We start from the raw sequence: 27,994 nt of genomic DNA, 5'->3' as shown, positions 1-27,994 counted from the left end.
CAACATGAAACTCGCCGCGATTGACGTCACCGAGCCCATCTTTGTCCACCTTAATCCGCGCGGCTGTTTATTACACCTTCATTAGCGGACGGACTGTGACGGCGCCGGGGCTCCAGCATTAGCCTGCCTGTAGAAATAGCAAGAGGGACACACGGAGGGGCTTCTTTTTTTTCGTTTTGCGAGGGGACGCACATCTCAGAGGCAGACACAAGCCAGCGCTCCTCCTCGGCTATATAGGCAGGGAAACGCCACAATAACCAACCAAAGGGTGCCAGAGGGTAGAGAAGGAGCGCAGGAGGCAATCCACATCCATCTGCCAGCCACTTAGGAACGCGCGTAACGTTTCCAGTCCGCGTCTCAGCACAGCCGTCCAGCCAACACAACCAGGAACATGTAAGTACAGCGATTAAAGCTCTAATTAACAACGACAAAACAACAACAAAATAATCATCCTGATTTATTCATGGGTTTCGTCGTCCTCGGCTATGTGGGGTTAATGGTGTCTGAGTGGTCTCGTGTGTTTTCGCCACCGAATACTGGGGTTATATCAGTTAGTCACGTTCGTCCAGTTAATTTCATTTTACAGCTAATAGGATCCGAGCGGGATTGTGGAGGCTAACGCGTCGGCCTAACCTTGGAGCAGACGTGAGGGGTGTATCAGGTTTAAACACGTTATCAGCCTCATTTATTCCTCCTTTTATTCGGCGTTCGCACGAGCCCGTCGCGTGCCTCTTTTATTTAGTCGTCTGGAGCGTTTCACGAGCGCCAGCACGCGCGCATCTTTTTTTTTTTTTTTTAATTCCAGTTCGGACTGGTTTGATTCGGAAAAGGACGCCTGTCTGTGTGCTGTTACCCACAGGCTAATTAAACCCACACGACGAAAACGTCGTTTTTATTGTCCCCCAGTGAATTTACAGGCCGGCGTCCTTTTCCTTAACGTGTCGCTGAACCACAGGTGACGACTTAATTCAAACTAGCGAGGACACAACGAATAAAGAAGCGTCGACATTATTCGACGACCGCTCCACAGACCTTCGTAAAGACGATGATATTATTAGCTCTGGAGCGGGCTCGGGCCTAGTTTACGTGATATTTGCAACCCACAGCGGGGGGGTGGGGATAGCCTAGCCTCCCACTGTATGTCGTCGATTGTCGTGCGAGGGCGGACAGCTACATATCTCACCGTATTCCAGCTTGTTTGAGACTCCATGGGGCGAATTAACCCTTTCAAATGCCTCATTTCTCTCCCTCTGCACATGACTCGCAAATATAAAGGGAAGCCTCAGGAAATTTGTTTTTTTTTTAACCGACATAAAACCAACACACATGTCATTGAACCGTGGCGACGTGTTCGCTAAACGCTACGTTACATTTGTCACCGAGGTTTTTGGTAACAATCGTTCATCCGAGCGCTCGAAGCAACATGAGGCACCTCCCCGCCCTCTGTGTGTGGTAGGCTTCCTCTGTATTTATAGGCCCGTGAAAACGTGATGTCCTACAGGGCTCGACGTAGGCCCGTGTATTATGGTGAGAACCGGGGAGAGAAGTCGAGGGGGGTCGGGTTCCTCAGTCCGGATCCATCAAACAGGACGGGAGAGGAGACTGGGATCAGGAGGTTCCTGCTCTGGGCCGCTGTGGCGCTGTCCAGTGCTGAAATGTCGCTCTCCAGTGCTGAAAGTCAGACAGCTTGCTTTTTATTCGTGACAGGGAGCAAACAGACATTTTCAACATTTTTTTTCTACACATTTCGGGTACACAGGCTCTTTTAATGATTCCACATTTCAAAATCTTACACAGATTGCTTATTGTCATCTTTGGAAACCAAGCGATTTTTTTTTTTTTACTTTGATCATAGGATGATTATGAATATTTAACCAAATATTAGATTATGTAAAATGAATGTGAAACCATACCGGTCCAACGTGTTCGATCAGCTGCATTTACTAGATCAGAGGTTTTTTTTGATGTTTGCATTTCTGTTCTGCGTGTGCTCTCCGTACCTAGTTACCTCTACATGCCAATTCATCAGCAGGTAGAGTTTTTGTCAAAACGCTGGGATTATTATGAGATTTTGAGAAGAGTGAAATAGGTTCATGGTGACATTCACCACCAATATCTGCTACATCGATGAAATCAACGAGTCTTATCAGTAAATAGGTGGGGATATTACTACTCCATGTGCCATAAGTAGTTGTGCAAATTCGGTTTATCATTTTAATTTAAAGGTGTGCCAAAATGGCACCGATTAGAAGCAGTCTGTATGTGGCGCTTCCAGTTTGCCCCACTGTTGAAACACACCAGGGTGCATTCACAGGTTGAGGTGAAATCTTGTCGCTGCACTAGCAACACTTCCTGGTTGGTTGGGGCGCCGGTTCAGAGGTGACGATGGCGTGAGCCTCAGCACACACTACGCCACTGTGGTGACTGAAAGGAAGCACACAGTCATTACATAGATGTTACATCTTCAATATCAGGCGGTAAATGTCGACGATTCTTTAAACAACGCAGCTTCTAACTTGTAAACTTACAGTAATTGTAGAATGATAATGACTCTAGTCTTAAGAAATAACACCCAAGGGTGTTTTATATTGGGGCTGGTTGGCAGCTTATAGCGACCACCAACACCATCAGGCCAACTATTGAAAGGATTTGTTGTTGTTAGAGGATTAGTCATGTGTGAGCGTGGAAAGGTGACCTTTATACAGAGTTTTTATACTCTACACCGGCCGAGTAGCTGAGTAACAACTAAGCCAACTTTGTCAGAACATACTACAGCCTTTGTCAATTTCACTTTATAATTTTGGAAAGAGTTTCCGTTTCTGATTTTATTGATTATTCTGGATTGATAGATAGCAGTAAAGCTGCTAAATTAAGCATGCCGAGCTATTTCCAGCTGCATCCGATATTTAAGTACTTTAAGCCTTTTAAGCACTTTTTATTTGCTTTTCAGGCATCTGCTGCCGTATCAAGTTGCAGAATGTTTAAGACGTAATGTTCAGTTTATGTTATGAATTTTTAATGGATATATATTATTAAGGTAAAGTGGTGGAGTTGGTTGAATCATATCTCAACTCATATGATTTGATACAAGCTTGTTATTCCTTTTAGTCCTACTGTTGTCAGCCTACTATGTGGAGTTTGCTCTGCCTCTTGTGTATTCTGCATTTCAGTGATGACATGAGTTAGATTTTGACTTTAGTGACAGTATTTAACATTTGGAAGGAAAGCATTAAAATGCATTTCTAGGATTCATTTCCTTTTCATTTTCACTTTCCTTTTCAATGTTAGCCTTTAGAATGTTTTTGATCCATCTTGGATCACTAAGGATTTTCCTGCCCAAGATCTCCAGTTGGTCAGTCGTTTCTGCTGTGTGCCCTGAAGCTGTCACTCAACCCGGGGATTTGTTCATGTGTCATGTAAAATTCAAGACAACAGGAACGTGACGGAACAGGATTACTTGCAAAAAGGGAAAAAAAGGAAGCAATTTTGTTTCTGTCAGTCGACATCAAGTCTTCGTAAATATTAAATGTATTAATTTACCATATATGCCTTGAACATTTCTGGTGTATTTGTTTCTCCTGCTGCAAAGAGCAGGGGTACAAGTAGGCGTTAAAATTCATACCAAGACATTCTTTCATTGAGGTCTCACTTTTCAGTGGTGAGGTAAAAACCAAGTGACACATATTTAATGGTCATAGGGCATTAGAGTTACACACATACGTAAACATTGCAACAATTTAAATGTTCTGTAAAAAGTAAGAGCATTATGGATTTAATGACTATTCTTATTCTCTCTTCATTTATTTATTTTTCAACCCAAACTGCCGTCTTTACATTTTATTTTTTACAAACGGAGAACATGAATCATTCTTGCCTATTTTGTATTAGATAGAAAGCTTCTGTCATGAAGGTTTTGTTGTTTTTGTACTATTATGTTTTCAAGGCTTTCTCAACTTTTCTCAATGGGTATGCTTTTTATAACCACTGCACATTTTTTTTCATTAGGTCTGCCCCAGCTGGAGCCCCTGCAGCAGATGGAGGGAATCAGCCCCCCAACCTCACCAGCAACCGTCGTCTGCAGCAGACGCAGGCACAAGTGGATGAGGTGAGTACACGCCTCTCTGCAAAGTGCTGCAAAGGTACCGATTTGTGCTTTTAGCATCATTCATTAGTCATTTACAGGTAAGTCAGTCTTCTCAGCTCACCCACATACAACACACATTTAGACTCATTTGTATAAAGCATAAAACCACGATTTGCTGTGACTTTGAATCATAGGGCAGGTCATTGTGTCTTGATAGCTGATTCCACTACATAGCTTTGCGTGTCTTTCCCCAGGTGGTGGATATCATGCGTGTAAACGTGGATAAGGTTCTGGAGCGTGATCAGAAGCTGTCAGAACTGGACGATAGGGCTGACGCCCTGCAGGCTGGAGCCTCTCAGTTTGAGACCAGTGCTGCAAAACTGAAGAATAAATACTGGTGGAAGAATGCCAAGGTGAGGACACGCGCTGACTTGAATAGCAAATACCTTTGTATAGAGACCGCCTTAAACTTCCCTGTTTACACACATTTAAAAAAATTTAAAAAAGAATAATAATAAAAGATCAGGGGAAATGTTGGTGTGAAATATGTGCTTTTAATGCTTTTCTAATGAGTTTTCCTGAAAATCCCCTTCTACAGATGATGATTATCCTGGGTGTGATATGTGTGATTGTCCTCATCGTCATTATTGGTAAGAATCCTTCCAACTTTTGGTCACAACCAGATCCTACACGTATACACTGTATGTCCCTGAATGAAAAAATGACCTTGTCATTGTTGGTTTGATAACGTGCATCTCTTACATAACTCCCTTTCTTTTTTTCTACAGTGTACTTCAGCACCTAAGAAGAGTCGCTCCTACCCCAGTCGAATCCTTCCTTGCTACAGTAAAAAAAAAAAACAACCCTCAAATTGATTACAAAATTAACCATGATAATTCATTTATTATATATATATATATCTCCCGATTAGCCTCGATATAACACCCCTAAACCTTCAGGGCCCCATGGCTCCCCCACTTCCACCACCTCGCCTCTGGACCCCTGTCAATATTTGTCCTGTGAGTGTGTGGCCCTGTCTCCTTTCTGGGTCCTCTTGGCTTTTCTAACCTGCCATACTGAGAACCAAACACTTGTGACGATGCAACAACAGAAAAGGAAACAACGATTGGCGATAATTGTTACATAACTGATATATATAGTTCTTTGTAGAGTTTTATTCTGATATATATACTGTTTTGTAGGTGTGTGTGCGTGTGTGTGTGTGTGTGTGCATTTTGTATTTTTTAATTTTTTGTATTAATTTTACGTATGCTTCAGCGTTAACTACTGCCTATTAATCAAAGTGTGTACCTTGCATGTTGTCATCATCATCATCTGTCCGACCCCTGCTCACTCTCTCTCTAGTGTGTTTTTTTCAGTGGAGTTCGTTTCAATTTCACTCTGGAAAATGCGGTTGGATTGTCATGAGTTCATCTGTGTTACTCGTCTCCACCGAGAAAGTCCAAAATAAGCCTTGAGCGCAAAAAAAAAATCAAGTTACAAAAGCGTGAGCTATTACACAGACAAAACTGCCCTCGAGAACGCACCTGGTTACTCTGAACTTCAGCTCCGGATTTCTATAACTTGATGCCGTCAAAGAATTCAGATCTTAGCTTCTTTGCTGGCTTTCTGGGAGAGTTAGTGCTCGCTGATCCTGATCAAACATACAGAAAATGCATGAGTTGTTTAACTGATTCCGAGTCATCATCATTTCTCACTCCTTGCCATCTGATCCTCCCCGTGTCATTTCTCTCTCTCCATTTCACTCCTAATAACTTCCATCTTTAACGCCATCTTCTAACACTCCCCTGTCTGTCGGCATGCTTAAACACCTCAATTTCTTCTGATAATTTCTAAAACTGCCATAGTACAGTTGGACCAATGTCTGTAGATGTTTCTTATTTTATTTCAATATTACGTAGTGTCTTATTTCGAAAACATTCCTTCATTGCAGTCTAGTGCAAATGGTCTTACCGTAGCACATGTAAGTGTAAGTATCTTTAAAAAAAAAAAAAAGTACACGCGATGAAACTTGTGTCGAAAAATGTCGGTCATGCAAACCATACGAGAAAAATAGTTATAGTTAATAGCTGTAAGGGTAACTACTGGATAGACAGGATTAGACTTTCAATCTGTCCAAATGATTTTCTTTTGTAATACGGGTGATGTTATCTTAACATTACACAGTATATTGTGGAGATGTCATTAAATGTCAAACTGTGGAGTTGGGCTTGAAAAAACAATTCTAATGTGAGGCGATAAAAACGGGGCCGTTGCCGAAATTGATTCATTTCTATCAAGCAAAGGTTGATTCTTACTGGCCCGTTAATGGACACTGAAAAGCCTTAGTCTCCAGTCACTTCTATTAGGTACTGTAGAGTACTTCCAGTCAAACACACCCTCGCGCTGTGAGTCCGTGCAGGGGGGAGTGGCTGACTGCAGAATAGGAATCTGTTTAAAATGCACAAACAACCTTGTTTTTGATGGCGCTGTCTGGCTGGTCAATAGCCTGGCCAAAGGAGATCCTCATGCAGCAAAACCTCTCCACGTGAAGAGCACATTAAAAGAGAAAAGAAGAGATAATTCAGCCTTATTTGCAAATCCAACAACAGGGACAGAGGCAGAGTGTCAGATTCACAGTTGAGTTTTAGGTCAGCAACTTTGGGGTAGGCTCCGAAATGTACTGTCAAAGGTTAGCGAAGAAGAGTGTTTTGCTAGCGCAGTGGTTCTGTCTCAGTGTTTCTCCCTATAGTTAAGGCCTTTTTTTCTTTTTTAAATATAATAGATTCTATTTTTATTATAGTATATTTTTGTGTGAAACGGACAGGTAAAGAGGACGTGTGCAATCAGTACTATTTGCTGCCAACAGCAGTGAACTCCTCTTTACCTCTGTCTGGTGTGTTTTTTCTAATTCAGCTCTGTGCGTTATACACTGCCAAGCAACAAGGGAGAGGCTTCTATTCTTATTGCAGTTATTTCTTTCATCGGTGCCCTCGCTGGTTCGGTCTTAAAACATTCTTCTACATGTTTCTGGCATCTACTCCTGTGTATACGACCCTTTTGGCTACTTTATGAGCAGGAGAGCAGGGCAATATGATGCACTTGGTTTTTCTTTTTAATGCTCTGTCATACTAAGGCCTTGTACATAAACTTAAAATGAAAAGTCCTTGATTTGAAACTATTTTTACTTTAAACCATGGAAGGTCTTTATTTACGGAGTTTTACTTACTGAAATTGCTGAAATTCATTTATGCAATGAAATCTCTGTCTCTTGAAATGGAAGATTTTAAAGTGTGCAGGCCTGCATTAATAAACGCTGAACAGGAAGTAACTCAGCTCACGCTCTACTGCCACTAACGTCACTGTAAACAATCCTCAAATGTATCAATTTGGATTGCAGTCGGCTGGAAAGATAAAGACCAGGAAACCACCACAACGATATTTCAAAAACAAGTGTGTGTAAAGCCTTAGTAGCCTTGTCTCTTTTCAACATGACTTTTTACCTTCCCCACCAGCTGAGTAAACCAACCTGCCCCCCTTTGCTCAACTCTCCGATTCAGAATTCTACAGTGTGTGTGTGTGTGTGTGTGTGAGAGAGAGTGCAGGTGCATTGATGTGTGTGTGTGTGCGCGCGTGTGTTAGAATAGCTCTGTCTTGGGAATATCCCCGGTTTATCCTGACAGATTAGGCCGCTTAAATCTCAGAGTGAGGGCACGTTGTTTCCTTGACCACTGAAGTACACAAGCAGACAGATTGCAGATCTGCCAGCCGGTTCGATTAGGAAGGACCCGAACCTTAGCAAACCCCCTCCTCCCCTTCCCACGTTTTCTTCCAGACAGAGCAAAAGTGAACTGCAGAAGATTACCAAAGACCAGATTTCCATGCTTACGCTGCCAATTGCCATCAAAAACAAGCGGAGAGAAACAGGTTATCCAAACTATCCAAGTCTGTTTTAAATATACCCGTACCCTATTTATCCACAGATGACGTAACCTTTCAACTATCGCACACTATTTATATGGTGTGTCAGTTTGGCTTGTGAGTGTGCCATTCTAACTTATGCAAGTTAAACCAAATCCTAAAGGCCGCAGGCTTCAAATCACAAATACAGTCCGCCCCGCCGTGCGTATCCGGGTCCGAAGTCGTTAATCTGTAACAAGACACATGATCCTATAACTAATAATAGCACAACTCTTTTTTTTTTGTCTCCATAGTGCTGCCAAGTTCTTACAATAAAAAAGAATAACTATAGCTATTAGAAATTAACTTAGAAAAAAAAACTTTCGAAAAAAATCTGCATTGTTTAGTGTTGTGATATGGGGGTGTTTTGGGGGGTAGGGGGTCCTATATCCTCAGGTTTAAGGTATTAGCAATTTACCAAAATATATATATGAGGACAAAACTATATTAGTGTAAAATTGGGTTTTTGGCAATAGAAAATCATTAAGGGATTACAAATGTGGTCCTTTTAGCCATCCTGCAGGAGCTAGCCACACAGTGGGCTGAAGTAAATAATATACTACTGATTGGGGTAGGACTTCTGTGTTATCCATAAATCCAACTGTTGTGAGTGCTCAACCAATTTGGTCACAATAGTGAAAATGAAGTGAGTGCTTTTTCTTTTCCCCCCTGTTGCTTTACTGTCTGTATGGAAAGAAGTGCGTTTATATTTTAACACAGTGGCACTTTTTCTGTTGTGATTCATTCATTTTGGTGGGACGAGATCATCGATTTTGGTGGAGAATATTGTGTTATGTCAACCTCAGGAATTATTCAGCGATCTCAATTTAAACGCTGTGTTCAGGTCATTTGGGGGAGTCCAGAGCCTCTTCCAGGGTTGAATTATAACTTGCGAATTTGTAATTCAAACGTGGAAGGAAACAAGCAGAAAAAAAGAGACCAACAGAAGACAAAGCGTCATGTAAAATGTACAGAGCTGGGAAAACGTTCACCGTCACCCCCAAATGGGATGAATGCAGCAATAGGAGGGAACCTTTTGAGTCTCTGGATGTTCATTGGATGGCTATAATAGTACAATATTCTACTTAATGTGTGTTTAAATTTTTTCGAACCAAATGTGTTTTTCTTTTGCATCAATTTAGTAATAACTCCAGATGTCACTGAATTGTTTGTATGTTAGCACTGATGGGTAAAGGTAAAGAAAATGGGAAATTAATGGGGGGAAAAAGAGTATTTTTACCTTCAATTTTCCAGAATGCTTAGAATGATTCTACAGTTTACATCAGATTGCCGTTTGTATCTACAAGATATATTTTTTGTTTAAATCTGTTTATTTTTGAGGAAAGATTTTTGCTTTCTCTTTGGGACTGGGGTTTCGGGGATGAAGGCCCATATTGCCCCTGGTCATCTGGCCTTACAGGAGGGACAGGACTGGATGATCATGGGCAATGTGCTCAGTTTTATCTTACTTTTTTCTTTTGCTTTTATTTATTGATAGATTTATTGTGCTGTCATTTGGTATGGGATTAGAAACTAAAGAAGGTTGACTCAACGTTAAGAAGAGGAGACTGAATGAAAAACTAAAGTACATAAAATAATTGTAGTGTAAATCTATCAATGTCTTATTATATTGATGAACATCATGAAATATATGTATATTGGAAAAACAGTATCTTTGACAACTTGTACTTTTGTGTGTGCTTCACGTGCTTTGTGGGTGTGCAACAATGGGCAGATGCAATTTTGATCGCAATTCTGGGACCTTATCTGACCTGTATGAATAAGCATAAATTTATTATCAATACAAAGATAAACGTCTTGCTTTGATTCATACTGATTACATCAAAGTGTGTCTCAAATAATACAACACACACACACACACACATCTACACATGCATGCTCACAATTGAAGCACTTAGTTGCATCTATCTGTCAAAACTGTAATCCTCTTTCTAAAGACTATGAGGAATCATGTGTTTGCAGTCACGAAAGCAATGACATTTAAAGTCATATTATCACTATAAACCTATAAAGCATTTTACATTATCTTCAATTTCATGGTAATTGTCAGCAACATGCGTGCAGGATTTAAAAAGCCCTCGGCTCATGCAGCAGACTACAAAAGACTCCAGGAATAGTTATTATCCTAACATTTCCATTCATGCAGAATAATGGAGCAGTGCCCGTAATTGTGGTGGTGATAGAGACGTCACGTGCGGTAACAAGATAAAAGCTGCGGAAGCCACCAGTCGTCGTTTCCGGCGACCTTTATTTTGAAATACACCCGCTGGCTGCCCGGCTCCACAGATTAAATGCAGAGCCTGATAAGTATTATACTTCCTGCTCTCGCATCGCTTTATGTTTAGCTCATATTGAATGAGTTTCACGTACACCGATATAAATCCCCGGCCATGATTTGCCACCTTTTAAAAATGCTAGTAAACAACGCGGTAAGGAAGGCTTCAGTTAGTGCATTATTAGCGGGGTTTCCTGCTTTGTGAAGGACAGGCATGAAGCTGAAGCTGTTAGCTTAAAACCTATACACGCCACGTAAACTGCACACCGGACTACCGGCTAATACTACATGATATGAGAGGAAGCCTAATAAGATATCATAAATTAAATACTTGTATCTCCTTTAGTTGTATTCCATTGATAATAGTGGAAATTACACGTATTTATGAGGTGGGTAGAGGAGGTTTCTCCCTTGAATCTAACGGATCTACAAAGTTCCCGGATACAAGCTGCAGTTTCAAGTTTTCACCACCAGGTGTCACCGTGTGCATATTGTGGACATGCAACGACTGGAGGGGAAAAGATGTCACCTGACTTATCAGAAATTTACCTCACTTAACGTCTACATTACATAACATGTCAACACGAGCGCGCAATTGTTAGGACTGTAGGTGTGATGTGAACAGTTCACACTTCAACAAGTCCTTTTCTTTTCATGCGTTTGTTTGGAGGCCTATTAGTCATCTTAGTATTTAAGAAGGCATGCATAACTGTGAAAATGTCTCAAGTTCCCAGTGGTCATTTTTTGGAAACACACAGCATATTTGCCTTTATTGCTGTTTCCACTGTGAAGGGGATTTACTTTCCCAGCCATGCTATTGTCATTACTGTCCTCGCACTTACTGGCAAATGCTGATGTGTCTCTTGAGCATTTGCCATGAAAAGCCAAGAAAGGCTCCCAACTTCAAGTGTGATACTGCACACTTCGTTTTAGCTGTTGTTAGGCGAACGCGTGCATCTACTGCATGTTTTAGAGCCCCTAGTATAAGATTTCACTTTAATGCACCAACCTCTTAATGACAAATGAGGTGCCGTGACCTTTTTAGCACGTTGCCTGTACACTGATCAGTATCCCACGGAGTGCACAATGAAGTGTATCCGGGAAGAAGCTAACATGCTTAAATGCCTTCCCTCTTTAAATCTGAGAGAAGCACAAGCTCTTTGAGACAAGCCAGTTGCAGTTAGAAACTGATGACAGATGTTGCTGTTTTATACGTAAAAGTTTGGAGTCCTCTAGTACTTGGCTCCATCGGTCATGCTTTTGGGGGATGTCTCAGATTATCGCCAGGGACATCATTTCTAGTCAAAACTTTATCTCAATGTGGGTTTCCTCTTATTGCTGAGGTCGCATGAAACGTGGCCAAGTGAGCTGCATATAATTGAAAGAAATATATTTTTTAAGCTGCAGAGAGTAAATCACAGAGAACAGATGGGCCTATGATTGTTGTGAATCATGCGTTTGGGTACGTCACCTTTCCAAATGGACCCACACGATGCACACATTTTGTTTTCAGGCTGTTTTCCACCTCTCCAGTGTGGAATGGTGTTTTTGTGAGAGAATAATAATACAGTCATGTGTTTGCTCAGGGAGGCACGAACATAACCCGACTCCGGGGTGCACGCAAAACCCAGTTTTGACTTTGTTACACCGTCTCCCTGTCAGATCGTTTTTAAGTTTGTTGCTTCATTTTTCTGATTCCTCCACCCCCTTCCTCTCCTTATCCATCGCTCCCCCCCTCTCAACTACTCATCTACTCCCCCATGGCTGTCGCCTTTGACTCTGCAAAAGGAATGCACGTCCAGCTCGAGCGGTTCCTCAGGAGTTATTACAGAAACCGACACCCTTGGCTTGGATTCTTGCAAAGTGTAAAGGTCACTTACTCCCACTCATAATGGTAGTGGCTGCACAGTTGTCCGCACTCAGATGCTGTCCGCCCCCCCAGCAGACTCTGCACGTCATTGCATTCCTGCTTCTGCTGACTCTTATCAGGACTTTGGGTTAACACAAACACAGCAGGACCAGGGAATGCTCATTTCTCCAGCTCGCTGTGAGCCGTTCATTCTTAATGTAACAAAAAATAAATGTACCTTGAGACACAATCTCTCTGGACAAACTCTGGTTTGGGCTTTGATGATCCGTCCATCCTGCCTGCACCAGACTTTTATCATGCTGTAGCTCTTTAGTCTGTAAAAGTGGCTGATTTTATAGCATGAATGAAACAACACCCCTCCACAGGCCTCAGTAATGTGGGCCAGAGGGTTTGTTTTTTGACTAAATCTTAACAGTGAAAGAATACTCCCCCCCCCCCCCCCCCCCCCCCCCCTATGACTGTTATTCTAGCCCTGGTGGATTGTGGGGGCAAATAGACACTCTTTGGCTCAGATTTGTTGGAGCCAAAGGAGCCTCTGGGGCTGAGGGAAATACAGTAAGAGGAAATAGATCACTAGTTGTATGATACTTCTTTGTCTGGATCCTATTGGAGCATCTTTTCGACCTTTTTTTAGTGGATGGCTAGAGTGAATCATTCCTTAGTGAGGTCTCACACGTTGTGGAATGTAAAGATTTATGGCCCTGGGAGTTGAGTGTTACAGCCCATAGACCCCCAGGCTCTGCACCCACCTGTGCACCCTGCATAATAATCATGGATGTTAATGGATTTAACTGCCATCCAAAGCACATTTCAAGCTTCTTTAGCCTAAGACCCAACCATGTGGAGAAGCAGAAACATCTGCTGCAAAGCGCTGAACGTCCACAACGCCTCAGCCACGTCTGACACTACTCCCCCCTGCACTTCTCTCCTAGATGCCCCCTCGGTTATATTGACGCCAGGGTTATTATGGTGGAACATCTGGCTCTAATTAGAGCCTTTGCCTCCCTCCCTCCCCTCCCACTCACGTCATCCCCCCTCACGGCTCTCTGTCGATGCGCTTGTCCTTTCAGCATCTCTGTCAGTCTCTTCATCCGTTCTCGAACTTTCTCCCCCTTCCGATTCCTCCCCACTCATTTATTCTCTCCGCCCATCCCGACCGAGTGGCCTCCCCCTGTCTTTCACCTCTTGCCTCCTGCTATCTCCTCGTTCGGCAACAGTTTGCTTTGCTTTAAGTGTGCGCTACATCATGATGCTTGTGGACCACATCTGGGGTCTCTCCTTGTTCCTGTGTCTGAGTTTAGGATGGACGAGGGCTCAGCAGACCAACTACACCAGGTCAGGACCATGTGCATGTTTGTCGTGAAAGGAATTGTAATCTTCCTCCATGTATTTTAGCTGAAACGGCTATTCTTAGTTTAAACCAAAAAATCAAGTTGAGCTCACAAGAGCCTGTAACTGGAGGACTGTACATACTCCGGATTCTTTCCTGACTCTGTAAGCAGATTCTTTCCAGTTTACTGTTTGATTGGGCACAGAGTTGTCCTGTTGGTTTTTGGCTCATCTTGTGAGGCCTGCTGAGTCTGCAGTGGCTGAGCCGCCACAGATGTTAGTGCTTTTGGTTCCGCGTATGGGGTCGAATCGGAGCAGCTTGGCTCAGGCTCCGGACATCTTGGCTTTAATCGGCAAGCGTCTGACTTTGCTGGGGTTCTGCTGTCTGAGCTCGTAGTTTGTGGGAAGAAGTTTTTCCATCTGAGCGTGTGTTTACTTCTTCAGAATGGGGGACGGCTGACGAATGTTTGGTCCAGCTTTCTTGCTTTTTGTGAAATGTCATGAATCATTTCAACAGCATTTTTCAGCTAACTTTCCACATCACAAACGAAATGCCAAAAGATTTCATAAAACTTCTTATTGGCTTATATAACCTTACAAATAGGTTTTATGTATCCCTGCTGGAACCAGCCTGTAATAGTAAATCTCCTAATTCTTTGTAGTCAGTCTTTGGATATGATGAGTGTTGATAGCAACATCATGATATTAAATCTGTCAAAGGTAAAATGTGCTCGTCTGCTATATCTGAAAAAAACAAAGCTACAGATCTTTTTTGTTAATGCTTCTTCATTTGTATGATTAAGGAAGTTATACCCTAAAAAACCCATCCAAAGTTTTTCATTTCACTCATATTTCTATTCCCTGTCAGAAGTTGTGAGCTGTGGCGTAACTTCATCTGACACTGTATTGCGATTCTGATGTTTAGGTAAATATGTAGTCAAAGTGTATGTTGGGAAAGTTAATACAGTTTTAATCAACAAAATGAATCCTTCCATTGTGGAACCACTTCTTTAAAGTATTGTAATGGTTAGATTTTGTGTTAATATTCATAAACCACAACAGTAACTAGCTAACAAGGTTTTCCCACCTAAAGTTTAAAATAAAGAATGTCATGGATTGAGCTTTGGTATGTTTGTATGTTTCCTTAAATGGTTCACTGTTGATATCTGAATATCGGGTAACAAAATAATCAACATCTGAGAATTTATGACAATTTGCTTCCCTCTGTACTCTGTAAAGCCTAACCTCAACCGGAACCTTTACCCTTTAAGCTCAACTATAATATCTAACCAGACACTATTTTGATCAGCTGAAACACTTTTTACCACTTCATAATCACTTTATAGCTATGGGATCCCAACATGTTCAATATTGAATAAATAGAAATCTACAGTTTGTAAATGTTATTTTATCATTTATTTTAAGTTTTTTTTTAATAGAATTTTCATTTGAGTACTGATAGTTATTTAAAAATACCCCTTTTTAAAGCCTGTTTTGATTTGATAATGGCATTCTTTTTTGTAAGGACACTGAAATATTTATGTTAAGATTTCAGTCAATTTCCAAGACGTCCCCTTTCATCCACTCACATTTCCCTCGTCTCCCACATCTCTCTCAATCATGCACACTCAACAACTGACAACCATATTTAGCTCCTGTTAGCAATAATGCTAAAGGTTCTCTGGTTGGAAATCACGGCGAAGGGAACAGAACGGCAAGGCCGTCTTGCAGTCATCTAATCGTACCATCCTCCTCTCATCCACTTACATGATCATCTGTTTATCATCATCATTTGCTGTTTACCAGTTGGACACGCCCAGAAAACCTCAAAAAGTCGCCCAGGATGCATCCTGATCAGATGCCCTCAGACGGCCCCCTTTGATGTGAAGGAGCAGCGGCTCTACTCCCGAGTTCCTTTCAGATGTCTGATCCTCTTCACGCGTTATTTTACCCTTGAACTCCCTTTCATGGAGCGGTGACTCACTCCCAAGCTTGTAGCAATAACTCCAGTACCCTGTATTCCCGCAGTAACCCCCACAGGGCTCCCTGGGGTACGCCTTCTCCAAGTCCGTAATACACATCTAGACTGGAAAGGCAAACTCCCGTGTCCCATTCAACAGACCTGCAAGGGTCAAGAGCTGGTCTGCTGTTCCATGGCAAGGATGGAAACACATCTACAACGTCTACAACTCATTACTGCATTGCTTTTGGCAGATTTTGCGGTTTGAACAAAGCCCACTCGGATTTCTAATCTCCAGCCTTCCAAAGGTTGCCTGAAAAATGATCCCGGAGGTGAAGGTTGAAGACCTTGTGGTCGGGGGCTTACAGGAGCTACAACACGTTAGGGTTTACCAGGTCAACCTCGCCTGTCATCCGATCCAACTCACTCAGGAGTGATGAGTTGGTCCTCTCCTGTCTTTACTCGAGTGCCCGCAAGACCACAAAGTCGATCATCACCAGTTATACCATGATGATGCATTAAACACAGATGTTTGGCAACAAAGCACTACTCGGGTTCAGTATGTTTTGTTAAATATATAATCACCTGAAGATAAGAATTGTGTCTTCGTGACCTTAGAATGAGCCTCTTACATCTACATGTGGAGCCTTCATGGATCCATCTTTCTACAGTAGCCCAGAATGGACAAACATCAACCTGGCTCTAAATATTTCCATTCACATTTTCATATTTTTGCGTTGGCAAGGGAAACTTTCAGTTGATTGCAATGTGCAACTTCGCCACTAGATGTAGCCAGAACCCACATACCAGACCTTTAATGCATGCATTGTACACAATTTACTTTACAATTTTGTGCTCCCTATATAAAACCCAGTATCGGATTTTAACTTTTTTAATAAAGTGAGGCATCACATATATTTTAAAGCTGTATTCATTCATGATTGAGATGGATATCAGTAAACAAGCATCTTTGTTAATACATCTTAATCTAAACATGTCCTTATACATAATGTATAGTATAGTGTATGTGACAGAGACACACATAACATGATGGTGCATTGACCATTTTTCTTTTCTTTTCACTTGGTGTCATTAATTACATATATGAATAAGGGAGACCAATGCAGTAATAATAAACATGGGATCATGTACACCCTGGTGGTCAGACAATGAACTGACATCAAACTCAATTTCACCAGTAGTTCTACCTCAGTGGCCTGTTCTACCTCAGAGTCAACTCTCAATAGTCTACTACTATTTACTACTATTTTCTCCCCTGCTGTCTTACTGTCTCCTTCATCCCAGGCCTGTGTTCCACTGTGGAGGAGACCTGGAGGCAAGCTCGGGCTTTGTTGGCAGCGAGGGATTCCCAAGCTTCTACAAACCCAACAGCAAATGTACCTGGCGTATCACCGTGAGTCACTCACCCTGAAACATGTCTAACTCCTTACTCTCTCCTCACTCAGCGTCTGACTCATTTACAATCTCTCTGCCTTCCAGGTCCCAGAGGGAAACGTGATCACGCTCTCTTTCCGCATTTTTGACCTGGAGGCTGACTCACAGTGTCGCTACGACTATCTAGATGTTTATAACGGCAATTCCAACTTGGTGCAGAAACTAGGCCGCCTTTGTGGAACTTTCCGGCCTGGCGATCTTATTTCTACCACAAACACCATCATGCTAGAGATGGCGTCTGATTCAGAGACGCAGGGCCGAGGGTTTGTGGCCTATTTCACTGGAGCCAAACCGTACGTAGATGGTATGTTGTCAAAATAACTTTTATTTTATATCACTCATGCAAGCAAATACATCCGTCTTACATGGGCTTACCAACATACCACAAATAAGTTAGACGCAGAATGCAGCACATACTGTAGACTTTCATATCATACTACAAAAAATCCCAAACGAAAAAAAACTATAATTATTCATAGTAACTTGTCATTTAGATTTTCAGACCTAATCTCTTAATTACAAATAAACCATAAAGATGTAAGAAATAAAGCATAAAGATGTGAAAAATCCCTTTTTTCTGATTGGACTGTCAATAACCACTTCTCTAACATTAATACAAACTTATCAAGCATTTATGAAGGACTTACCCCCATTACGAGCTCCATTATTTATCAAATCGGAGAGGTAAATAGGGGGAGTCATGCTACGTCTGAGCTTGCACAAGGCATTTCCCTTTTGGATACTTTTGGTTTTGCCAAAACCAATAGCTAGATTAGGAATACCAACTCAATAATTGTGCAACTAAGATATTTCACTTCTAGATAGGCATGATTGATGAACAATTCCAACCTTAAAAGTCCAAAAGTTATCAAGAAAAAGTTACCATACAAAATCAGTGCATACTTCTGGTACGGTCTGTGTTATCTTCCTTCATTATTCCCATGTTGTGTTTACGACATGTTTCAGACCAGCAGTTCTGTGGGGGGAAGATAACAAAGGCCCAGGGAGAGATCAAGACGCCCAACTGGCCTGACAAGAAATACCCTGCAGGAACCAGCTGCTCCTGGCTTATCACTGTGGAGCCTGATATGGTCAGCAGCACACTCCCTCCCAGCATGGAAACCTTTTATTTTACAAAGTCTCTACACATCCAACACGGAAAACAACTGTTTTAAGTGATTATTCAAAGTCATATTCCTGTGTCTGTTTGGGTACCAGGCAATCCAGGTCACCTTTGATAAGTTCCTCTTGGAGGCTGACAGCTATTGTCGGTTTGACTATGTGGCATTCTACAACGGTGGAGAGAAAGACGATTCGCGGCTGATTGGCAGATACTGTGGCGATCAGGCCCCGCGGTAAGTGACACACATCTCGAGTTAGTTGGCCTTTAAAGTTCTTTTTGAATTGACCACTCTTGACGTTCTTCCTCATCTTCTCCCTGTCTCCATCCAGGCCATTTATTACCAGCGGCAACGTGCTACTAGTCCAGTTCGTGTCCGATCTTAGTGTGACATCTGATGGATTCCTGGCGGAGTACACAAGCGTCCCACGTGGTTCGCAGGTAGTAACAGTCGACTCAAGAGCTGGTACAAGGTCCGTCCCCCCAAAACCTGCTGTCAAACCGGCTGCACCCGTACGTCCCGCCGCCCCTGCACAGCCACCCGTGCCCACCCCCAAATATGTGGCACCTGAGCCCACCCAGAGACCCAAACCAGTCAAACCCACGAGAGGCCGTGGACAGGGCAGCACAGGCCAGGACAGGAGGGTGCCAGTCACAAGGCCAAATGGAAAGAGGCCTGGTGGGTGAACTCACATGCATGCATGCTACTCTCGTGTTTCAGTGTACAGATGTATATCTATTCTAATATACATTTTTTTATGCATTCGTAATTTTTTTTTTTTTAGTCCCTCAAAATCCTCTGTGTGCCAAAGCCTGTAAAAGAGATGGAACTATCAAGACCAGTTTCTGTGCCAGTGAATTTGGTAAGTTTCCCACCATTTGCATTATGCAACAAGTAACAAATCAGATGTTGTGTTCTGATGGAGCCCTCCCATTTTTGCAGTGATAACTGGGAAGGTGACCTCTCTCGCCCCCGGGCCCCGAGGCACTCTTCAAGTTGGCGTCTCCCTCATTAAGGTCTACAAAGCAGGCCGTCTAACGATCCCGCAAGCCGGAGAGACCATGCCAGTTAGGCTGGTGTCTCAGTGCAAGAAGTGCCCATTGCTCCGCAAAGGTATCGTGGATTTAGACACTCACACACACACACACACACACACACAAGCAGATTATTAGCATTTCCATTTACTCCAAAATATAATACTGATCTCACTTTCTGCTCCCTTTTTAATTCCCTATAGGTGCCAGTTATATTATCATGGGTCAAGTGAATGAAGACGGACGTGGTACCCTGCAACCCGGTGCATTCACAGCTCCATACAAAGACCCACATGACAAATTATTAATGAATATCAGCAACCAGCCCTGTTAACCTAACACATCTGTAAAACTCAGTTATAACATATGAAACACACAAAACCAGACATAACAATGTGAAATAAAGAATCTATTAAAGCACAATATTGAAGTAAAACATAACTTCAGTTTTATGTCCCATTTTTAAAGGATACTTTTATTCAAACACCTGCCAAACCTAATGTCTGTAATTTATATATGAATAAAGGTTTTATATCTCTTTCAAATGGTTTGGCTGCATAATTATTAACTTTGCAGCTCTAGCTCTCTCTCTCTATCTGTGTCTCTGTTTCCACCTAGTGGCTTTAAAGGGTAATAGCACTCAAGCTTATTTATTGCTCATCCTACAATTGCCCCCCCAAATTGGGTATTGATTTAAAATCTTGTGACATGAGTTGACAGTGAAATGTGTTAGTGGATCTCAATTAAGAAATGTACTCTTTAAAATTAAATTAAGAAAAAAGCTGCTCTTTTTATCTTGTATTTATCATGACCTGGTGATCCGTCCAAGTCTGGGACTCATTTCGAAAAGTAATACAATGATGAAGAAATGTGTTAATCAATTTATTAATATTGCTTTAGTCCAAACTGTCGGAAAGTTAAGACAAATACAACATTATACTTAATCCTATTGCAGTGACTTCTAATTATGAATACTACTGTGAATTATATCAAATTATATTAATCTATAAGAATTCTCTTTCGCATGTCGAACACACAGGCAAGGTATATATAGGATGTCGAAAAAAAAGTCATAGTATAGCATGTAGAAAAAATAGTCTTAGTATAACATGCCGAAAAGAGCCATAGTATAGTATGTCAAAAAAAAGTTACATCATATTATTTTGAAAAAAGATATAGTATGTCAGAAAAAGAAATGAAACGTCATAGTATATGTTGAAGGAAAGTCACTATGTCTAGAAAATAGTCTTAGTATAGCATGTCAGAAAAAGTCCATCCATCCATCCATTGTCTACCTTCCTGTATTCAGGGTCGCGGGGGGGCTGGAGCCGATCCCAGCTGTCATTGGGTGAAGGTAGGGTTCACCCTGGACAGGACACCAGTCTATCACAGGGCCAACATATAGAGACAAACAACCATTCACGCTCACATTCACACCTACGGGCAATTTAGAGTCACCAATTAACCTATCCCCAGTCAGAAAAAGTCATAGTATAATATTAAAAAAAAAAGTCATAGTATAGTATGTCTGAAAAAAAGTCATATTAATAATAATAATTATAATAAATGTATTTAAAGGGCTTTCCAAAGTCAAAGTATAGTATATTGAAAAAAAGTCATAGTATAGTATGTCGAAAAAATAGTCATGATATAATATGTCGAAAAAATTGCCTTAGTATATTATGTTGAGAAAATTGTCTTAGTATAACATGCCGAAAAAATAGTCTCAGTATAACATGCCGAAAACGAGCCATAGTATAGTATGTTGAAAGAAAGTCATACTATGGTTTGTCGAAAAGAAAAAGTCATGGTATTCTATACAAAAAAAGTAATGAAAAGTCATAGTATAGAATGGCTAATAAAAAGTCATAGTATATATGAAAAAGAAACGTCATAGTATACTATGGCCAAAAAAGTCATACTATAGTATGTTGATAAAAACAACATATTATAGTATGTCAAAAAATGTATAGTATAGTGTATCGGAAAAAAAGTTACAGCATATTATTTTGAAAAAAGATAGTATAGTAGTAGTAGTATAGTATAGTATAGTATAGGGTAATAGTATAGGGTTATAGTACACCATGTCAAAAAAAGTAATCGTATATTATATATATAAAAAAAAACTTGAAAAAGTGATTAAAAGTCATAGTATAGTATGTTGAAGAAAAGTCACTATATCCAGAAAAAACTTTTAGTATAGCATGTATAGTATAGTATAGTATAGTATAGTATAGTATAGTATAGTATATTATGTCGGAAAAAAAGTCATGCCCTATTATAATCAACTGTATATAATATGACCTTTTTATGGCTTCTTTCGACATACTATACTATGGGGGTTTTTTTACTTACCAAACTATGACTTTTTTTGTCTTTTCCCCAACATATTCTACTATTAATTTTTTAGACAAACTATATTGTGAAAATGTTCTACATACTATACTATGTCTTATTTCCTCTTAAGATTCAATTACTTTGTATGACTTTTTTTTGACATACTATACCATGCCCATTTTAAATAATTATATAAGCATGTTTGTGACTTTTTCTATGATGGCATATTAGGGTATTTTCTCAATTTATTTCTCAACATTTACATTTACATTTACATTTAGGTCAGTACTTTTGTCAAAAGAAAGAAACCACAACATATTGCCGAGGTGGTCTTCTACATGGTCTTCTATTCTATTTTTAGTGACTCTATCCACATAGGATTTACTTTATTCAACATACTTTAATGTTAATTTTACAACATGCTACGCTTTGACTTTTTAATTACTTTTTTCAATAAACTGTAGTATAATATTTGTCTACATACTATACTAGGACTAGTCTTTGTCTTTTGTTAAAACACGGCTTTTGGAAATAATATCACATGATCTTTTTTGTATGATTTTTATCAACATTTCATGCTATGACTATTTTCAACATACCATACTATGCCATTCCCCCCATTATTTCATTTATTTTTTCACAGATTATACTATGACTTAATGACTTTTGACATAATAAACAACTACTTTCTATTACTTTTTTCCACATACATTACTCTGATTTGTTTGAACCTAGCATACTTCTTTGTAAACTTTTTTCAACGTATTACTTTTTTACTAATGTTTTCTACATTCCTTTACTATTTCTACATCCTGTTCTCTCATAAAAAAAAAAAATCCTCATCCTTCAATATTGTTGACAACAGTTTTTCTTATTCACCCCTTGACCTGCATGTGTGCAAGAGTTATCGCTTTCAACAAATATTCTCTGACTTTTTTTTATACATAATGTAATATTATTTGTTAAGACTTTAATGGACATACTATACTATAACTCTTACTTGAATTTCACAGCCCATCCTGTTTCACTTTGCATGTATTGCTGTAACACACCAAACTTTGGCAGGTCAAGTGACACTTTATTGTAAAAAGGTATAAAATACATTCAGTACATTGAAATTTCATATAAAAAAAAACAATATTGACTTCCAAACAATCACTATAAATGATGAAATGTGATGGCTTTTTACAATGGCTTAGGAAATTGAAAAACAACTCTCATCATTAAACAGGGATACATATTACAACCATATAGAATCTTCCTCTCCTCTCCTACACCCATACACTACCCTTCCCCTCCCTGTCTGAGGCTCCCTGCTGACCACAGCAGCCTCCTGCATCGGCCTTGCGCTGGCGGCTGGTGGGCAGGTTCTTGTAGACGGCCCGGCTGTAGGGAATGAAACACATTCCCAGCTGGAGGTGGCGGGCCAGACGACAGTAGGCAGCCAGGGCCAGGACCAGCAGAGGAGTGAGCAGCAGAAAGCCCACAACCAGCAGAGCCACACAGCCGGCGTCATCCAGTATGTCTGAGCAGTACAGAGTCGTCCCATGGGGCTGCACCTGGAGAGCCAGAGAGGGAGGAAATGGATGAGTAATAGCATGGATGCAAAAATGAGTATAGAGGATGCACGCACGCACGCACGCACACACACACAAACACACACACACACAACTACATCTTGTCCTTCAGTATGTTCACAATGGAAAAGTGAGTAATTATACTAAAATAAACCAGAATGACATAGCTGGATTTTTTAGTGTTCCGTTGGGCTACAGTACAAGAAACTAGGGCTGCAAAAACATTTTTTTTAATTAAGCTCCAGGAAGATCAAGTAAGATTGTTTCAAATGATTGGAAAGTTTCTCTCTGTGTGATTGAAAGTTTGAAAATCCCAGTTTGATTCCCGTTCGTACAAAAGATTACTTGTTTACTTAACAAACCATCCATTATGACACATGACTGGATTAGTATGTTATATGGTATTTGGGCACAGCACTGTCTGGCCTACTACTGTTCAATCGGCATCCTTTCACACTTCTATCAGTCAAAACTTTTTAAAATATTCTCACCGTGGAGTGGCAGAGGAAGCCAAATATGATCATGGCGAGAGCAGGGGTGAGGATGGTGCCAAATATGACGCTGGCCAGCCCGCCTTGGATCAGTGCTATGATCAGATTCTGTGCAGTGACCAGAACAGAGCATGCCCAGCAGTCCAGAGAGCCCCTTAACTCCAGGGGGGAGTCAGCGGCTTCGCTGCCTCCCAGAGAGTATGGAGGCGGCACCACGACCCCTGACCCCGCTCTGGAGGGGGAGCCCCGCTCCTGCTCGGACATCGTCTTCTCCAGCGTCCCGTTCCGTGACAGACTCATCTTACCTTGTGGTCTCTATCGCAGGAAAGAAAAAACGTTTTAGCCCAGGAATATCTGTATAAACTTAAGATGTGTATTCATCAGTGTGCCAAGTATTTTAAGTGTCTGTACTTTGTTGAATAAACCCCATATATATACAGAAAGCAGTTTGTCTATTTTCTGTTGGAGTAAAATGTTCCCTTCCCTTTGCTGAGTTCTTTGCTGAATGTAAAGCGAATGTTAACCCCATGAAGTAATGGGTTTCTTAAAAAATGTGGTGAAAGGTGTGGAACGTCAACACAGATAACTGCACGGCCCTAAGTGTGAGGAAATGGGGCTCCGCTGACTCCACCTCCCAGCTCCAGGATAACCACGGCCTAGAACAATGAGGCAGGAACAGCTGGAAGACTGGAAAATCACACTAATCACTGAACTTTGTGCCAGAAAAATGTTAGGACTTGAAAGAACAAATACTCTGCTATACCTTGTTTTACTCATAATTTGGTAAATCACATCTAAGCTTACATTTCCATGTCTCATTTCACATTTCCTTTGTAAAGTCAGTGATGAGAAAATGACAGGGGCAAGTTCCATTTCCCTTCTGTTCTTGAGTGTATTAGCAGCTACTACAGGGAACAAGTAATCTTTCATTTTAATGCTGTTCATCAGCATCACTTAAGGAAATTACACTTTACTACATTCCTACTCCCCTTCCATCATGAGTTCACTTGTCATGCTGCATTAAGGGAACATCTAATGTAAAACTGGATTCATCCACATGTGATTTGAGATTTTTCTTCTTTTTTTAATGTGACGTACTGCGGTGTGGGTTTGTTCTTTAGATTGTATAAATAGCATTAACAATCATTAGATTCTGATGTTTAGGGTTTCCTGCTCTTTTAGATTACCTTTATAGACAATAATCCTGTGGCCCAAAGAACAATCTCTGTCTTCCATTCAGTCGTGGGCCACCTCAAACATTTGACTTTATGACGTCATTAACACAGCCTTCTTATTTATAGACTTCAGAAATCAAAACTAACTCTAGAATCACAGGAATACATTGACTGAAGGTTCATTCAGGTTGTTTCATTACAATAATATACAGCATTCAACTAAACTGAGCCCTTTTTTTAGGGTCAGCATCAGCACTTTACTGTTTCTTCACCTTGTTAAAACAAAAAAGAGATGGTGATGGAGTTTGTTGTACTTACTGTGCGGTAAACCAGAGGATGTGTCCTCCTGCAGCTCGACGGTGGCAGCAGATGATGGGACTCTAAGACCTGTAGATCGCTGAGTGGTCAGAGACAAAGAGAATTCCAAGAATTTACTCCTGAAGTATTCTCCTGTAGTCTTCTGTGTCTGAAAATCCAGTTCTTGAGAGTGGGATCCGAGTGACGTTTCTACTACTTAAAAAGATCTAATATCCTTTTCTGTTCTGGCTTATTTCCAAAACTATCACCAGATATGTGCTCACGTTTAAGAATCAAGACTTTCCCCTCAGACCTCCTGTAGAGCGGCTCAGAAAAGAGCTCGGCAAACCTGAGGCAAACTCTGCTTTCCCGCTGCCTTCAGCACTTCCTTCCCTGACATTCTGTTTCCTCAGTCCGACTCCAGTTTGAGATATGATTGAGTGCGCAAATGGTTTTGAGTGTATGCATGTGTGTGTGTGTGTGAGTGTATCCTGTGTTGCCTCTAATGTGAATGCACAGAAAGCTGGCTGGGCTGTGTTAAGGTCTGGGCAGGGGGGAGCAGCGGAGGGTTTCTGCGATAACCCCTGGAACCAGGGGGAGGGAGGAAGAGTGTTTATGTGGATAGATTAGAGGAGTCAGGGTATGCTGCCCAATCTACAAACACTTTACACCCTCACGAGAACTTTCTCTAGTCCACTGTCAAATACCGATAAGGTGGGTTTCAAAACTCAAAACAACCGAGCTTGATTTAATATTGGTGCGGGATAAAACTCACAAACTGCCAGCGAACCGTTATATAAGATGTAGGCTACACTTCATCATACTATACTGTACTACTGATGAGGGTGTGAACAGTGAGACGGCACCACTCAAATATTCCGAAAATTCAAAGCTCTTAACTAAGAAGTAAAGTTAACTAAGAAGCCAGAATTGATCTCAGAAGCAGGAGGATTGGCCCTTGACCTTATGATGAAAAACAGAGCTCCGCTTTCAGAAAACATAAGGAAATGAGAAATGGGTGGGTGGGGGAGGGGGGTTGGCCGGCTAATTTGGTGTGTGGGGGGGGTGGGGGTGGGGGTGGCCGGGGGGGTGGGGAAGGAGTCTATCATGGGACTGATCTGATAAGAAAGACCAGAGAGGCTCAGTTCAAAGGATGACATTAGTATTTTGATATGAAATCAATTTTTTTCATCTCGCTTTGTTTATTTACCATTTCTTCAGAGGGGTAGATATATGCTCCCTGGTGAGAATAAGGACATTTTTTACAGTTGGGACAAGGAAAAATGATCAAAGCGTCCCTGGCATTAGTGCGCTTGGTAAAAAAAAAAAGCAGAGGGTGGTTTTGTAATTAACAACGCAACAGAGTGTGCTGTTTATATGCCTATGTCAATGTCTGAGGGGGCTGGTAGAGGAAGAGCAGCCTTCCTGTCCTTGGAACCGGGATATCCGTTGCCGTGTCCACGTTCTGCGATGAGATGACCCTGCATCTGCAGTTTTGGCAGTCTCATGTCCTGTAATCCTAGAGACAAGAGATTTTTTAAAAACAGGCTGGAAAGAAAAAGCTCTGGTTTATAAAACAGTAAGACAGTCTGATTGCATGTGTGGGCCTGAATATGGTTGCTATTGGCTGTTTTAAAAATGGTTTCATGTTTTATTTTAGTCTACATCTGTTATTTCATTTAAAACATTTTGAGATATTTTTTTGACATTTCTGCTCTATTGGTAGTAGCCTAAAGGCTTGGTGAGTGAAAGGAAAGGGAGACACAGGATGACATGCAGCATGAGGCCCTGATACATGGGGCCCACGCTCTACCATTGTTCACATGACTTTCTTTTACATTTGATTACTTATCAATTAAATAGATGAGCTGCAGCATTCAGTTTTGACAAGATGGAATTATGAAAATAATGGAGGGAAACATAAACGAGTATTTCTCTCTTCTCCACACCATCAACTCTGCAGCCTTCAGTAAACTGGTCCAATGGAACCACCCAGTGGCCATAAGCTGCAGAATGTGAATACAGGGCTCCTAGGTCCTAAACTAAGGTATGTAAAAAATAATCATATCATAGTTTGTCATTAAATTGTATGTCACAAAAACAGGCAGTAAAACTGTAGTATATAAGAAAAATTGTTGAATTATTCATGATATAGTATGTCATAAAAATGGATGAGGGCACAGAATCAGCATGACCATAAATGACAGCAAGAAGTATCTCAGCCTTCTATATTCATTTTTTTTTTTTCTGTTGTTTGTCGTAGGTGCTTTAAGAAACATTGGCGCCGCGCCCAGGCCTTACAATGATAGGAACACCCTGCTTTTTATTGTGGTGCCAGTCTTTTGTATACAAACACGCATGTAAACACAACAAGCAATGTCAAGGTAAAAAAAAATATCAAGGATGCTTCATTGTATGTAAGTCAATGATGTCAATTGTACTATAAGTAATTATTAAAGCCAGGCCTAAAAGTTTGTCATAAAATATCACAAAAATGCATAGTATGAATGAAAAATGTTGAAAAGGCATGAAGACAAGAAGTGGAGTATATCATAAAAATGACATTAAAATTGTCATTGCAAAGTCATGTCATGAAAATGTCATAAAAAGACAGTATATGCTGTGAGTGTTTTATAAAGAAAAAAAAGTCACAGCATAGTATGTCATTCAAAAAGTCAAAGTATTCTATGTCATGAAAGAAATGATATACTATATTGTATACTGTATCACAAAAATGCAATTAAAAGTTAGATTGAAGTATGTCATAAAAGTATAACAACAAGTGGGTATATTATGCCATAAAAAGTCATAGTATACCATAGTATGTGGAAATAAAGTGATAAAGTATGTCTATGTCTGTCTAATATTGTGAAAAATGTGCTAAAAACTCATAGTACAGTGTGTCGTAAATGTACATTCAAATCTCATTAGTAAGCCATTGAATATATGATAATATAAATAGCATCATAAAACTGATTAAAAGGTCAAAGTAGTGTCAAAAAGGCCTT

General features: G+C 40.7%; 3 protein-coding genes across 3 annotated transcripts; 2 read left to right on the top strand and 1 right to left on the bottom strand.

Annotated features, from left to right (window-relative positions):
• Positions 1–95: 95 nt before the first annotated feature.
• Positions 96–9,263, top strand: vamp2 (vesicle-associated membrane protein 2). The gene is made up of 5 exons (XM_084029267.1): positions 96–393; positions 4,006–4,105; positions 4,339–4,497; positions 4,683–4,734; positions 4,873–9,263. Coding segments are annotated over exons 1-5 (330 nt in total). The 5' UTR covers positions 96–391; the 3' UTR covers positions 4,890–9,263.
• Positions 9,264–13,331: 4,068 nt separating this feature from the next.
• On the top strand, positions 13,332–19,654 carry pcolcea (procollagen C-endopeptidase enhancer a). Its single transcript, XM_084029799.1, has 9 exons — positions 13,332–13,545; positions 16,805–16,913; positions 17,000–17,258; positions 17,921–18,045; positions 18,173–18,309; positions 18,407–18,753; positions 18,860–18,937; positions 19,018–19,188; positions 19,313–19,654. The coding sequence occupies exons 1-9, from the start codon at positions 13,457–13,459 to the stop codon at positions 19,441–19,443; spliced, it is 1,446 nt and encodes a 481-aa protein (XP_083885925.1). The 5' UTR covers positions 13,332–13,456; the 3' UTR covers positions 19,444–19,654.
• A 2,855-nt stretch (positions 19,655–22,509) lies between these two features.
• Positions 22,510–25,509, bottom strand: tmem88a (transmembrane protein 88 a). The gene is made up of 3 exons (XM_084028401.1): positions 25,008–25,509; positions 23,515–23,827; positions 22,510–23,005 (listed from the first exon to the last, which is right to left on the bottom strand). The coding sequence occupies exons 2-3, from the start codon at positions 23,812–23,814 to the stop codon at positions 22,718–22,720; spliced, it is 588 nt and encodes a 195-aa protein (XP_083884527.1). The 5' UTR covers positions 23,815–23,827; positions 25,008–25,509; the 3' UTR covers positions 22,510–22,717.
• Between the last annotated feature and the right edge of the window lie 2,485 nt (positions 25,510–27,994).

Source organism: Eutrigla gurnardus, assembly GCF_963514095.1.
Source record: "Eutrigla gurnardus genome assembly, chromosome: 15".
Taxonomy (NCBI): domain Eukaryota; kingdom Metazoa; phylum Chordata; class Actinopteri; order Perciformes; family Triglidae; genus Eutrigla; species Eutrigla gurnardus.
The sequence above is the reverse complement of the archived record's forward strand: the minus strand, read 5'-3'. Positions and strand labels throughout refer to the sequence as shown.